General features: G+C 40.0%; 1 protein-coding gene across 1 annotated transcript in view; it reads right to left on the reverse strand.

Moving 5' to 3' along the window:
- The window catches only part of WDR19 (WD repeat domain 19), a 105,767-nt gene that overhangs the window by 30,340 nt on the left and 60,687 nt on the right, over positions 1–14,740 (reverse strand). Inside the window, 7 exon segments of the mRNA XM_074951530.1 lie at positions 1,846–1,928; positions 2,017–2,163; positions 3,154–3,211; positions 5,237–5,346; positions 5,734–5,844; positions 10,782–10,941; positions 11,539–11,743. Coding sequence (XP_074807631.1) covers positions 1,846–1,928; positions 2,017–2,163; positions 3,154–3,211; positions 5,237–5,346; positions 5,734–5,844; positions 10,782–10,941; positions 11,539–11,743 — 874 coding nt within the window.

Here is a 14,740-nt window from a genome sequence, read left to right on the forward strand (position 1 = left end):
ACAACATGATCTTATTCTTTAGTAATAATTAAGACAAAAAAAATTAGTATGTAAAAGTGATCTCATTTTCATTTACACGAACAAGGAAATTAATCATGATATTTTGCATTACAAATATGCTCTCTTCTGTTATATACAAGAGAAGCTTTGAAAGAGCTTCAAAGTTTTCAAAAATATGTACTTGCTACATGTCTAAAAACTATTAATTGGTTACTGTGCATTTTCGGGCCATTTTATGCTGTTCTGACAATGTAAAGGGGCCTTACAGAATTAGAATATCATTTCTTCCTTGTTTTAATTTTCGATGTGATCATACATCCCAATCTTCAGAGGTATTTAGCTATTTAGAAATCAGTGGAAGTTACGTGCCTAAATACTTTAGAGGATCTGGTCTGTAGTTTCTATTTGTGAAAAGTGCCAGACAGACCACGCTGGACTCTGCCATACTCTCATTTATTCACAGAAAAGGCACAAAACTGATGACAGCAATGCAAGCTTTCCCTGCACTACCCCAATGTGTCTCAATTCTGACCTGGAGGAACTAGCTCTTGAGGAGAGGGTACATCTGTCTTTCTACCAATTCAATTATTGTTCGCTCTGCAGAGATTGCTAAGAGGAGTCCAATTATGGTGGCAATTCTATTATGTAAACACCTGCTCCCTAGGAACTGGACAAGGGCCATGTTCATTTTGAAAATGACATTGAACAGCCATATGATGCTAAAACAAAGAGGAGTCCCTGTGGCACCTTAGAGACTAACAAATTTATTTGGGCATAAGCTTTCGTGGGCTATAACCCACTTCATCAGATGCATAGAGTGAAAAATTTAGTAGGCAGGTATAAAAATATATCACATGAAAAGATGGGAGTTGCCTTACCATGTGTGGGGTCTGTGCTAACGTGGCCAATTCAATTTGGGTGGATGTGGCCCATTCCCAACAGTTGACAAGAAGGGGTGAGTATCAACAGAGGGAAAAGTATTTTTTGTGGGAACTCAGCCACTCCCAGTCTTTATTCAGGTTTTTATTCAGAACTGGAATTAAATTTGCAAACTTGACACTATCAAATTAGGTCTGAATGAAGACTGGGAGTGGCTGAGTCACTACAAAAAATAATTTTCCCTCTGTTGACACTCACCCCTTCTTGTCAACTGTTGGGAATGGGCCACATCCACGATGACTGAATTGGCCTCGTTAGCACCGACCCCCCACTTGGTAAGGCAACTCCCATCTTTTCATGTTTCTGTATATTTATACCCGCCTTCTGAATTTTTCACTCTATGCATCTTATGAAATGGGTTATAGCCCACAAAAGAGCTTATGCCCAAATAAATTTGTTAGTCTCTAAGATGCCACAAGGACTCCTTGTTGTTTTTGCTGATACAGACCTGTGTTGAATTTGAACCAGCAACCTAGAACTAAAAGGCTGTGTTGCACTCCCAGGTGTATCATCTTTTGTAAATCAAGAAGCTTTCATGAAATAAATATAATTAGGCAAGTAAAAGGATTCAAAGTGTGTAGTACACAAAGATTCTGAAAGCCCAGTTACGGAGTCAAGCTAAACATAACCAAGTAAAGAGAAGTTTGCTGATTAGCATAGCTGTTGTTTGGGTTGGGTTTTTTTTTTTTAAACAAAGTTTTGATTTACATCAACCCGTGTTTCTGAAGATTCAGAGTGTAAATCATACTTGACCTAGTCCCCAGGAAAAGAGTCAGTAGACTGTTTGTCATGTGAATTATGTGTCTGATTAATCAAGATGATCAGGGACTCCTATTCCTTTTCAAAGGGCACTACAATATAACCTGTTTTTCAAGGAACGTAATACTGCACTAAAGCTGCACTTACCAGTTTTTACAGCGGATATATACTGACGCTGCCTTGTCATGATATTGCCCCTTTTCATATAGTTGTGCGGCTTCTGAAAATTGCTACAATAATGAAAATTATACAAATGTTTATTTATTTGTAACTGGGAATTCATCATGTTATTAATGCTCTCTCTATTACTAGGGATACCTTCATACTCTCCAGAATGGCTCCACAGTCTCTCTTTAGCAGCCTGCTAGGATGTTTAATGGCTTGGTTAACCCCCCGACGAATGTCTCCCATTCGAATGGACATCTGAGCCACTCCAGCTAGGCAAGCTTCATCATGTTCCTGGTACTGGTGATCAAAAGTAAAGTGATAACTATATTTTCAGTACAAAAGGTATTGGTTTTACAGAAGCCATTGCAATTATTTCAACAACAGTGAAATGCATCAACCAGAAACGACCTGACCTCAGGTAAAGCTGTTCTTGTCTAGAAAATTTAAACCAAAGCCTTAAAAGGCAACAGTCACTATTTATGATTAAATAATGGTGCCATTAATTGTGGAAAAGCCTATGTTTTCATTGCTGGCCATATTTAGGTGACATTCTTGTGAAGTTTCATCTAGTGTTTCACACTACATTCTATTTTTTGAAATAACTAACTAGGCCAGGCATACAAGACAAAGGTAAGCTTCAAAAAGAGACAAAGAAACAGAACAACACACCAAAACATATGTACAGAAAAAGACAGATGGGGAAATGACTTGCTTCTAATTGGACTTATCTCAAAGTACTAGCCCCGAATTCACACATTTGGTTTTAAAATATACATGAAAGCATTGCTATTTCGCTTGTTTTGAAAAATCTGACTATTCATTTTATTCTTCTTTACTGAACGATTGACTACACTAAAGGAGCAGAAATCTATATAAGTATCATATAAAAATATATTATTATTTTGGCACTGTCCCCTTTAATATTTACATAATTATTGTGAAATTGTTCAAATGGTAAAAATAATTTCCCAGTACTACAATCTTAATGCAGTACTGTTTTACATAAAGTAAGCCATTTTTCTCTGTGTATAAAATTACAGGAAAGACCAATATATCAATATTGTTCTTTGAAAAGGAAGTGTGTCAAATCATTTACAAAAAGAATCTCTAAGGTGCCACAAGTACTCCTTTTCTTTTTGCGAATACAGACTAACACGGCTGCTATTCTGAAACATATCGTTTACAGAAGAATACAAAATCCTGTATTTAAATAAACTGTAACAGAAGGATTCAGTGTACAATATATATTATAATTACTTGTATGCCGCCATCATTGAAGAGCGTTACCTTATTGTCCCTTGTGATTCCCTTCTCATAGTGCGCCAAAGCATTCACATAATCACCCCTAAAAGAAAATAATAATATATGTGTAAAAATGTTTATTAATAGGAACAAGTTGCAGAGATATGAAGCCTGCATACATAGCTAACAAATAAATAGAATGGATCTCCTAATCAACTCCTATTAAAACACAGTTAATTCTGTGATCACATTTTTGGAGCATTTAATGTAAGCTGCAATTCTTTTTTGAGGTGGCCACTGCATATTCCCATTTTGTGTGATTTGCACCCCTAGTGCTGCTGCATCTCCTTTGGGAACCTTCTGGAAAGCAGCACGTGTTGGGGCTGCATGAGCACCTTTTCATGGCTCCCAACATTCAGAGCTAAGGTTACAAAAGTGCCATATGGTCAAAAATGCCTCAGTTCCCTCCTTTCTGTAGCCACCTGCAGGAATCTTCTCTCAGTATACAGGGTGATTTGGGGGATTTTGATCCAAAACTCCCTTAATTTCTAGACTTAAATTGTGTTATAGTTAGTTAGTAAGTGTTATGTAGTTTGTGCCACAACATATTTAGTTTTCACTTTGACTCTATGGGCCTTGAACCTTTTAATTATGGCTCACTAGGACTCTGTGGCTCAGACAAGAAGGGTGGAATTAAGCACGTGTGTCATGTCCCTTCATGTTTGGATATTAGGAAAATCTTTTTCAGTAGGAGGGTGGTGAAGCACTGGAATGCGTTACCTAGGGAGGTGGTAGAATCTCCTTCCTTTGAGGTTTTTAAGGTCAGGCTTGACAACGCCCTGGCTGGGATAATTTAGTTGGGGATTGGTCCTGCTTTGAGCAGGGGGTTGGACTAGATGACCTTCTGAGGTCCCTTCCAACCCTGATATTCTATGATTCTATGTTCCAAGAAGAATAAGGAGTGAGTATGCACACCTGTCTCATGGAGAAGCCTCTTTCCTAGATCACTTCTAGGCCTTTACACCTTGAGCTCAACAAGCAACGGAGGCTGATTTAAGAAAGAAGTGTCCTATTTTGATACCACTAATGTTGACTGAATGATTTATTTACCGACTTAAACAAAACAGAAATAGGACATTTTTATTCCAAAATAAGAGGGTTCCCAGACTTGTTCCAAAACAACATAAGGTGTGAATTAAAATTGATTTAGTGATTTCAGTGCACATTTGCTTAGAAATAAGGCCTATGTCAGGGGTTTATGGCTGTCGTGCCAAAATCTTCTGTGGTCCTAGGAAGTGAGCCTTCTAAAGCTCAAATGTCACTGGTGATGAGGCTGAATTTAACTTCTAAGGAGCTCCTTCATATGATCTCTTTGGTAGCGTAGAAACCTGGTACCGTGGGAAGCGCTCTCTCAGCCACTGTTTTCCCATAAATCTCACTTACTTTACCAGACTAAGCCTGCTCAGTGGCTGCTCACGGGTACATACTTGAAGCAGCCATGATCCCCTACCTTGATTTGGCAGCCAAAGGGAACAGGATATCAATCTGGTAGGGGCAGCTATATAGTTAGGTTTAAAAGACAAGGAGAGTAGGGTAGATTCCTTCTCTCTACCATGGACTGCTGACCTGGAAGTCTGGCTCTCCTCTTTCACAAATATGCAGGAAATGGGATGACACAGGGTGACCTAGGAAGGAGAGGAATGGGCATTTAAGTACCAGGCTGTCTTCCACTCTCAACAGTGGAGATAAAAAGTGGCAGGTAGGAGAAAGTTACTCCAAGCTGACACTGGTCTGCAACTAAGCCTCTGGTTAACTGTCTATTTTGTTTGCGTTGGGAAGTTTACCCATTGGTGTGCGCTTCATTTTTTCTTAAATCACTTAAATCAATCATGAGCAGCCACTTTTGTGAACCATGTCTCCAGAGTAGTTTTCTGTGGATACTCCCAATTTCCCTAGTACAGCAGCTGCAGGACCTCTCAGGGATTCTGTATAGCACTGTAATGAGCTGAAGTGGCTCAAACAAATCAAGATCTTTGTGGAAATGCTTTCAGGACATCACTAGTATTTTTCTACTTAGTAGAAGTACTAGTTAAATATTACAATACTACATCTTTACAGGAAAACATACGTGAATTCAAGCTGCATGGCATACTCCTTTGATATGAACGGGATCTGGTCTGGGGCCAAACGCTTAGCCAGCTGTAGTGCGCTGTCCCAATGCTGCAAATCTCTTCTCATCTATTACCAAAAGAAATTATTTGAAGTCAGCTTTTTTATTTTGGGGGGGGGGGGGGGAAGGAGAAGGGGGGAAACAATCTTCTGATGTAAGAATATTATACTATTTTCTAGTATTAAAAATACAATTACCAATGTTAGAATCTTGACTGGATTCAACAGAAAGTTTGAGACAGATGATAACAAGAAGGTGTTACTGTAATAAGAGGCATAATACATACTTATCTTAAGCAGTTGACAGACCCATATCATTATGGCTCAAAATGTTTAGAAATACTACAAAACTGAGCAGAATTATCACCATGTAAAATAATCAGGTAGTAGTGTATATTAGGTTGGCAAGAAAAACAATTAACATCTGACAAAGTTTTAGGCAACTTAACTGGGTACCTCAAGTGCAGCAACAGGACAGGTGGATGCCAGATATAAATCCTGAGCCAGATTAAAGTCATTAGTAAACATGGCAAGATGTCCGGCTAAAAGGTTGTGGTCTTCTATTCCCTGTAAAATAAAATAAAAATACTGAGTGCTACAACTGTCCAGATGATGACCCTTGTCATCTATTACTAATTTTTAAAAGATTCTACAGATCCAACTACCAGGTCATGTCTGTGCATGTGTCACTCTTCACCCAGAAAAAATATGGCACACACTTTTACTGTATGATATGCACAGTGACACAATTTGTTAAAACCTCTCTCATTACACAAGAAATGGGACACTCCTCAACGTACATGTAATACACGGCAGTCAGCAAAATGTAAGGGCCCAGTTTTAAAGCCCTCATTTGAACAGTTCCAATAAAGCTAATGGGACTCCTCACATAAGTAAGAGTTGCAGAAGTGGATACCCGTACAATACATACACAAATCAGAAATATTTTTTTTAGGGTTTTAGCATTTCACAAAAACAGCCGAGGCATTCAAATTGACACAGTTTTTCAATGGTTTTTAAATGAGAAAATGTTTGAATGCCCTTACCATTAAAACTGTCCAATATCATATTCCTCCTGGAGGCATTCTGCACCAAAAAATTAAAAATTCTGCACACAATATTTTAAAATTCTGCAAATTTTATGTGTGAAAATAACACTACTTCATTGCACTAATTTCAGTTATTTGGGGAATCTATTTCAAAATACCTGTCAGCAAGTATGTCTGTAACAATACAAACACACAAAATTTTCCCGAGGAGTAGAGAGTTAAAGAAACACCTATGACAACCCAGATCCTGTGTGTCTCTGCCCCCTTCCCGCCGCCCCCGCCCCCCGAACGCAGAGCCCAGCCAGGGGGCCAGACACCCACAACCCTTCCCCTGCCAGAGCGAAGCCATGGCTGCCCCCACAGCCAATACATCTGAATCCTCTCTCCCCCAGAGCCCAGCTGCGGGGGCCCCATGGGCCAGATACCCGCACCGTCTCCCATTCAGAGCCCAGCCACAGTACCCCCACTGCCCAGATACCCACACCTGCCCAGAGCCCAGCCGTGATTCCCCAAGGCCTGACACCCACCCCTTTCCCCCCCAGAGAGCCAGGGATCCAGAGGGAGAAACAGCCTGATGATCAGTCCCAGGCTTGCATGGAGTTTTCTGTGCGCCGCCCTCTCCTTGCCTCAGGGCATGCTGGGAACTGCAGCTGCCAGGAACCTTCTAGCTCCTGCCTCCTCCCCCCAGCAGTGTCTTATGTGTGAGCTGGGCTCTGCTGGGTCTAGCAGCACTGCAGCCCATTTCTGTAGGGGAAAGGAAATTCTGCATTGCGCAGTGGTGCAGAATTCCCCCAGGAGTAAATATCAGCAATTTGCAATAGAACAGTCTAACATTTCCTATTTTAATATGCATTTTTAAGATGCACTATTGCAAATGATTGATCTTAGTTACAATGTAACAATTATGAACATTTCTCAATAAAAACTATAAAAAATGCTTCATTCTGAATGTCTTGATTGTCTCTGTAAAATCTATACTGTATGAGTAGACACATTGTTGTAACTATAGTATATATATTTGAACAGTATAGAAACTGAATGGAAAAAAGAAGAGAGAAAGGAATGAGGAAAATGAAATAACATAAAAATGCTCCAATTTTCTGCTTTGTTTTCTTCAAATATATATTACTATGTATACATATATTGTTTTATTAATTTTGGATAAAAAACCCACATTAATGCAACATATTAAGGTTACCTACTTGAACACAAAAAAAACTAGAAATGCAAAAGTTTAGTTTCTAAAGGTAATACGAACTCCCAAACATTACACACACTATAAATATTACTTGTACATTTAGAAATCTAGTAATCAAAATCACTATATACCATTTACATACAGAATGTGCAAAAGCAAAACATCAACAAAGCAGTGAAAAGTAGTAAACAGAACATATTGTTGCCGGCACCCAGTGCCAAGAGCAACAGCAGGGGTTCGTTACCCGGTGTGTTTCACTCAATAATCACAACGGGGTGGAGAAGCAGAAAAGTTTATTTGCAGCTGCAAACAAGGTACAGGGAGAATAGAATCTCAAATCCTGCACACCAGAGCAGGTCATTACACACACTTTTATATTCCTTAATGCTACTGCACTACACATCAGCCAATTAAAACTTTGCACAAATACTCTGCCTTCCTTATATGGGTTACAACAATGTTTATTTCCTGCAACCTCTAACAAGCATTCCTAGCAACTTAAACAACCAGCACATCCTGCCTGGCCTTGTAACTATCTCCTATTATTTTTAACTTGGCGTCAGCAAACCTTACACTATAAGGCATTATCTGCGGCTGCAACATTGTTTTAAAAGCAAAAGAACTTACTCAAACCAGCCAGGCCTGAATTCTATTAAGGGGGGTTAAGAAGAAGCCCTTAGGCCTTCAGCAGGAAGACTTCCTCAACCCTTATGGCCTTCCATCCCCTCGACTTAACTAGTGGCCATGCCCTGGGGTCTCCAACAATATGGAAATATTTTTTTGTGACTTCATGGACAAAAAATGAAATGATGACACTAATGTTATATATGTTATATTAAGAAAACCAAACAGAAGAATTATAAGGTAAAGTTTTGAACTAAAGCCTTTATAAGGGCTCTGAACCGTGAGGTGGACAAATTAACAACAAATATGACAACCAGGAGCAATCTTCATGACAACACATACACAATCCAGTTGCCAAATTCTGATTTTAGTTACACCATTGTCAATCCAGAGAGACTACACTTATTTCAGTAGTTACTCCAAATGAGATCAGAACATAGCCTTAAGACTGTGAAATATGAGGAGAAAGCAGAAGCAACTGCAAAATTTCTCGGTGGGCTCACAAAATCTTTAAAAGCTCCTGTAGCTCACCTTAAAAAAAAAACAAAACAAAAACGTAATAGAAATTTTAGTATTCAAACAGTGTTGGGAATTGTCTATGTTAGAGACAAAGGCCAAAAGAATTTGGTAATTTCTAACACTTCCAAAATCTGTAACTCACAGGTGCTTTGCAAGTAGTGCCATTTCAACCATATCAAAGTTTCAAAATCGGCGTTGTCCTGTCTTCTGTTTATTTCTAGAAATACAATACCGTGTTCTCCTTTCTCAGGAACTGTCAGAACCCAGAGGGTGACCCATAGATCTTGTGTTATGAGGAGTAAATAACACATTTTTAAAAATTACACAAAAACATAAGAAATGCCATAGTGAGTCAGACCAGTGATCCATCTATCCCAATAATCTGTCTTCCGACAGTGGCCAATGCCAGGGGCTTCAGAGGGAATGAACAGAACAGGTAATCATCAAGTGATCCTTCCCCTGTTGCCCATTCCCAGCTTCCGGCAAACAAAGGTTAGGGACACCATTCTGCCCATTCTGACTAATAACCATTGATGGACCTATGGTCCATGAACTTGTCTAGTTCTTTTTCGAACCCTGTTATAGTCTTGGCCTTCACAACATCCTCTGGCAAAGAGTTCCACAGGCTGACTGTGTGTTGTGTGAAGAAATACTTCTTTTTGTTTGTTTTAAGCCTGCTGCCTATTAATTTCATTTGGTGACCCCCTAGTTCTTGTGTTATGAGAAGGAGTAGATAACACTTCCTTATTTACTTTCTCCACACCAGTCATGATTTTATAGACCTCAATCATATCCCCCCCTTAGTCGTCTCTTTTCTAAACAAAAAAGTCCCAGTCTTATTAATCTTTTCTCATATGGAAGCTGTTCCATCCCCCTAATCATTTTTGTTGCCCTTTTCTGAACTTTATCCAATTCCAATATATCTTTTTTGAGATGGGGTGACCAGATCTGCACATGCTATTCAAGATGTGGGTGTACCATAGATTTATATAGAGTCAATATGATATTTTCTATCTTCTTATCTAATCCTTTCCTAATGATTCCTAACAGTCTGTTATCTTTTTTGACTTCTGCTGCACATTGAACAGATGTTTTCAGAAAACTATCCACAATGACACCAAGATCTCTTTCGTGAGTGGTAACCGATAATTTAGACCCCATCATTTTATGTGTGTAGTTGGGAGGGATTATGTTTTCTAATGTGCATTACTCTGCGTTTATCAACATTGAATTTCATCTGCCATTTTGTTGCCAAGTCACCCAGTTTTGCGAGATCCCTTTGTAACTCTTTGCAGTCTGCTTTGGACTTAACTACCTTGAATAGTTTTGTATCATCTGCAAATTTTGCCACCTCATTGTTTACGCCCTTTTCCAGATCATTTATGAATATGTTGAATCGTACGGGTCCCAGTACAGACCCCTGTGGGGGACACCACTATTTACCTCTCTCCAGTATGAAAACTGACCATTTATTCCTATCCTTTGTTTTCCATCTTTTAACCAGGTACTGATCCATGAGAGCATCTTCCCTCTTATCTCACGACAGCTTACTTTGCTTAAGAGCCTTTGGTGAGGGACCTTGTCAAAGGCTTTCTGAAAAATCTAAGTACACTATATCCCCTGAATCACCTTTGTCCACATGCTTGCTGACCCCCTCAAAAGAATTCTAGTACACTGGTGAGGCATGATTTCTCTTTACAAAAACCATGTTGACTCCTCCCCAAGAGTTAGGCTTATCAGGCTGTAATTGCCAGGATCACCCCTGGAGCCTTTTAAAAAAATTGGCGTCACATTAGCTATCCTCCAGTCATCTGGTACACAAGCAGATTTAAATGAGAGGTTACATACCACAGTATATCTACACATAGTACTACAGTGCTGAATGCAAATCAACTAATTCAGGAGGGATTCCAGTAAGCACCTAACACATTCTGGAATATGCAAGCTGCCTAGAGATGGCTCTGGTTTCTCCTCAATACATACTCTTCCTCTCCTGCTAAAATACTGACACCACTAAAATAATTCTTCAATATAAACACACAACACCAGAATTCCAGCAATCTTAATCTTTCATATTTTTACAAAAATGTTTGGTAGTTATTTTTAAATGTTACCTTTATTTGCTCTAGTGACATCACCATCCCAACATTTCCAATCGTCCGATAAACACGTACTGCAAACTCCAATTCCATGTGATGTAGGCAAGCTCTGGCCAGCTCATTCCAACCAGACTGATCATTCAGAAGTTTGCATACCTCCCATGCTTCAGAAAACCTATGCACGGTGAAAAACAAAACTAAAACGAACAGTTGCATTCAATGTGTATTTTATTAGAACATTTTCTTTTAAACCTCAAAAACTAGTTAACCTCAAAGCAGAGGGAAACTGGGGACTGACTAATTTCTAGGTTTGGGGGAAATTGCTAGGAGCCCTGTGACAGGAAAAAACAGGGCCACATGAAAACACCAGCCTGCAGTTTATACCAAATTGCCCCACCTTTCTCCTTCAGAAAAATACTTTATTTCCCTAGCTTACTTCTCACTTTGCACTACACCCTCCCATTGTACGGTTTTTTGCTCCCTTAGAATGGAGGGAGTGGGTGGCATGCATTTTCAGCCAGTATTGGGGCAGAAACTACCATGCAGCCCAGAATAGGTCTTGAATAAATTACTGTAGCTCTTACTTTACAGTAAGAAAAAGCATCATGTCATTTGTTACTTGGCTACCCAGACAGACTAAGCACGGAACGATGGTTCAATATAACTTTATCAATATTCAGCAAGAGATTTTTAGAACACCAATGTATGCAGTACTGTGTGCTTCAATCACAGAAGGAAATGATTAAGTCATATAATTAAAAAGCAGACCTACCTTTTCAGCATTAAAGTCTGAGTAAGTATTTGTTTCAGCTCATTAAACCCGGTGTCTTTCAAAATGCCAAGGAAACTATGAGTACTAAGATAGATATTGTTTGTTTTCCCACTCTGAGTCTGACAGGTTAATTCTCCATTATACAAAAGCAATGGTTTGTGGGAAAAGGGAACTTTGGTGCCACCTGCCAAAATAACCTTGGACCCTGTATTAGGAGATCAGAAAAAAAAATGTTATTTAAAATGCTCCTTCATTATGACATGTTTAGCAACCAGTTGCAGTTGTGAACAGTTAAGAAACGTAAGAGTGAAGGAATCTTATTTTGAAAATCCCAACAGCTTTGTTCTTTTATCCTTTGGCATAGCAGCAGCACTACACCTGGACCAATCTGACTAATTCAAGGTCTCCTGTTTGGCATTCATCATTTACTGTATGTACCAAGTGTAAAAGTATATACCAAAAAAGAATTTGAAGAGCAACTAGCAAAAGACACAAAAAGTAAGAGCAATTTTTTTTTTAAAGTACATCAGAAGCAGGAAGCCTGCCAAACAATCAGTGGATGACAGAGGTGCCAAAGGAGCACTCAAGAAAGACAAAAAGCAAAATGACAAGTCTTCACTGCAGAGAATGTGGGGGAGATTCCCACACCTGAGGAGGAACTGTCCCAGACTGAAATGTCAATAGAGGAAGTTTTGGAACAAACTGATAAATTAAACAGTAATTAGTCACTAGGATCAGCCACTATTCACCCAAAAGTTATGAAGGAACTCAAAAATATGAAATTGCAGAACTACTAACTATGGTATGTAACCTACCATTTAAATCAGCCTCTGTAACAGATGCCTGGAGGATAGCTAATGCAATGCCAATTTTTAAAAAAGGCTCCTAGCAATTACAGGCTGGTAAGCCTAACTTCAATACCAGGCAAATTGGTTGAAACTATAGTAAAGAATAGAATTATCAGATACATAGATTAACACAATATTTTGCAGAAGAGTCATCATAGCTTTTGTAAAGGAAAACCATGCCTCACCAATCTATTAGAATTCTTTGAGGGTATCAACAAGCATGCTGACAAGGGTGCTCCAGTAGATATAGTATACTTGGACTTTCAGAAAGCCTTTATCTAGGTCCCAAACCTTAAGCTCTTAAGCTCCTAAAGGCTCTCAAGCAAAATAATCGGTCATGGGATAAGAGGTAAGGTCCTCTCATGAATCAGTAACCGGTTAGATACAGGAAACAAAATGTAGGAATGGTCTATTTTCACAGTGGAATGGGGTAAATAGTGGGGTACCTGAAAGAACTGTATGGGGACCTGTGCTGTTCAACATATTCATAAATGATCTGGAAAAGTGGGTAAACAGTGACGTGGCACAATTTGCAGACAATACAAAATTTCTCAACATAGTTAAGTCCAAAGCTGATTGTGAAGAGTTAAAAAGGGATCTCATTAATCCGGGTGACTGGAAAATGGCATATGAAATTCAATGTTGATAAGTGCGAAGTAGTGCACATTGGAAAAAACACTCAATTCTACACACAAAATGATGGGGTCTAAATTAGCTGTTACCACTCAAGAAAGAGATCTTGGTGTCATAGTCGATAGTTCTCTGAAAATGTCCACACAGTGGCAGTCAAAAAAGCTAACCGATCGTTAGGAACCATTAGGAAAGGGATAGATAGTAAGACAGAAAAGAGGAGGTACCTGTAACCAGAGGCTCTTCGAGATATGTGTAAGCCCTCAGTGGAATACAAATAGGGATCACATGCACACCATGGGTCTGGAGTGGAGAATTAGAAAGTAGTGTCCATCGGTCCGCACATCCACCCTGACTTGCCTCATGGTTTCATCTGAAGAGATAAAAGGCGGGGCAGGCAGACTGCAACTCCAGTTCCTTCTCCACTGCAAATCCAGCAGATCTGCAGCAGAGGGGAAGGAGGGCAGGAAGCGGAATACAGATAGGGGCCATGCATTTCTAAGAACCTCCAGTTATAGGTCAGCAAACTCCTCCTCTCCTTCTTAGAGAGATGGGCCCTATTGTATTCCATTGAGGGTGATTAACAAGTGGTACCTAAGTTGAAGGAGGATGCGAAGATGCAGATGAAAGAGATAAGTGGAGGATAGCCATGCCCGGAGGAGGCATCCGTTACTGAGACATTCACCAAGACGTAATGTGCAGCAAAGATGTGTACTGAATTCCATGTGGCTGCTCTACATATATCCCAAAGCAGTACATTGTGGAGGAGGCCATGGTTGAAACCTGGGCTCTCACAGAATGGCCTACACCCCTGAGGATAGTGGGAGGCCAGATAATTGATATAGTGTAATGCACCCCAAAATCCACTTGGAGATTAGCTGTGTAGAGATGGCCTGCCTCTTAACAGTTTCAGCTATTGCAACAATCAACCTGGGGGTTTTCCTGATTGGTCATGGCCTCTGTAGGTAGAAGGCCAAGGCCCCACGGACATGGAGGTAGTGGAGTTGCAGTTCCTCTTCACAGTCGTGTGGTTTCAGGAAGAAAACAGGTAAGTGAATGGATTGATTTTCGTGAAACTGGGAAATGACCATTGGCAAAAATTTGGGATGCAGGTGTAAGGAGACTTTATCTTTATAGAAAATCATGAAAGGAGGGTTTGCCATCATGGCCCCAAGTTCACTGACCCTTCTTGCTGAAGTGACAGCAATGAGGAAGGCGATCTTCATGGAGAGGGACATAGAACATGATGCCAGCAGTTGAAAGGGCGGTTTTGTTAGTATGGATAAAACCAGGTTGAGGTCCCACTGGGGAGTGATGGGTTGTACAGGTGGGAAGATTCTGATGAGGCCTTTCCAAAACCTAGCAGGCAATGGTGAGTAAAGACAGAATGTTCCTCCACATGGGGCTGAAAGATGCTAATTGCTGCTAGGTGGACCTTAACAGAGCTGAGGCCAAGCCCTGATGCCTTCAAAGACAGTAGGTAGTCCCGGAGGTGGGGAATCCCCACTCCTTCTGGGGAAAGTCCCTTGTACTCTGCCCCGGAGGAGAAGCATTTCTGCTTGGCTCAGTAACAACTCCTAGGGGATTCCTTCCTGCTGCTGGAGAGGATGTTTTGCATGTCTTATGAACACACCCCTTCCACAGAATATGCCCATCCAAATACCCTGCTCTGAGGTGAAATGCATGTGGATTGGGATGGTTGATGTCGCTGTTGTGCTGCGTCA

This window comes from Natator depressus, chromosome 4 (genome assembly GCF_965152275.1).
Source record: "Natator depressus isolate rNatDep1 chromosome 4, rNatDep2.hap1, whole genome shotgun sequence".
NCBI classification, from domain to species: Eukaryota; Metazoa; Chordata; order Testudines; family Cheloniidae; genus Natator; species Natator depressus.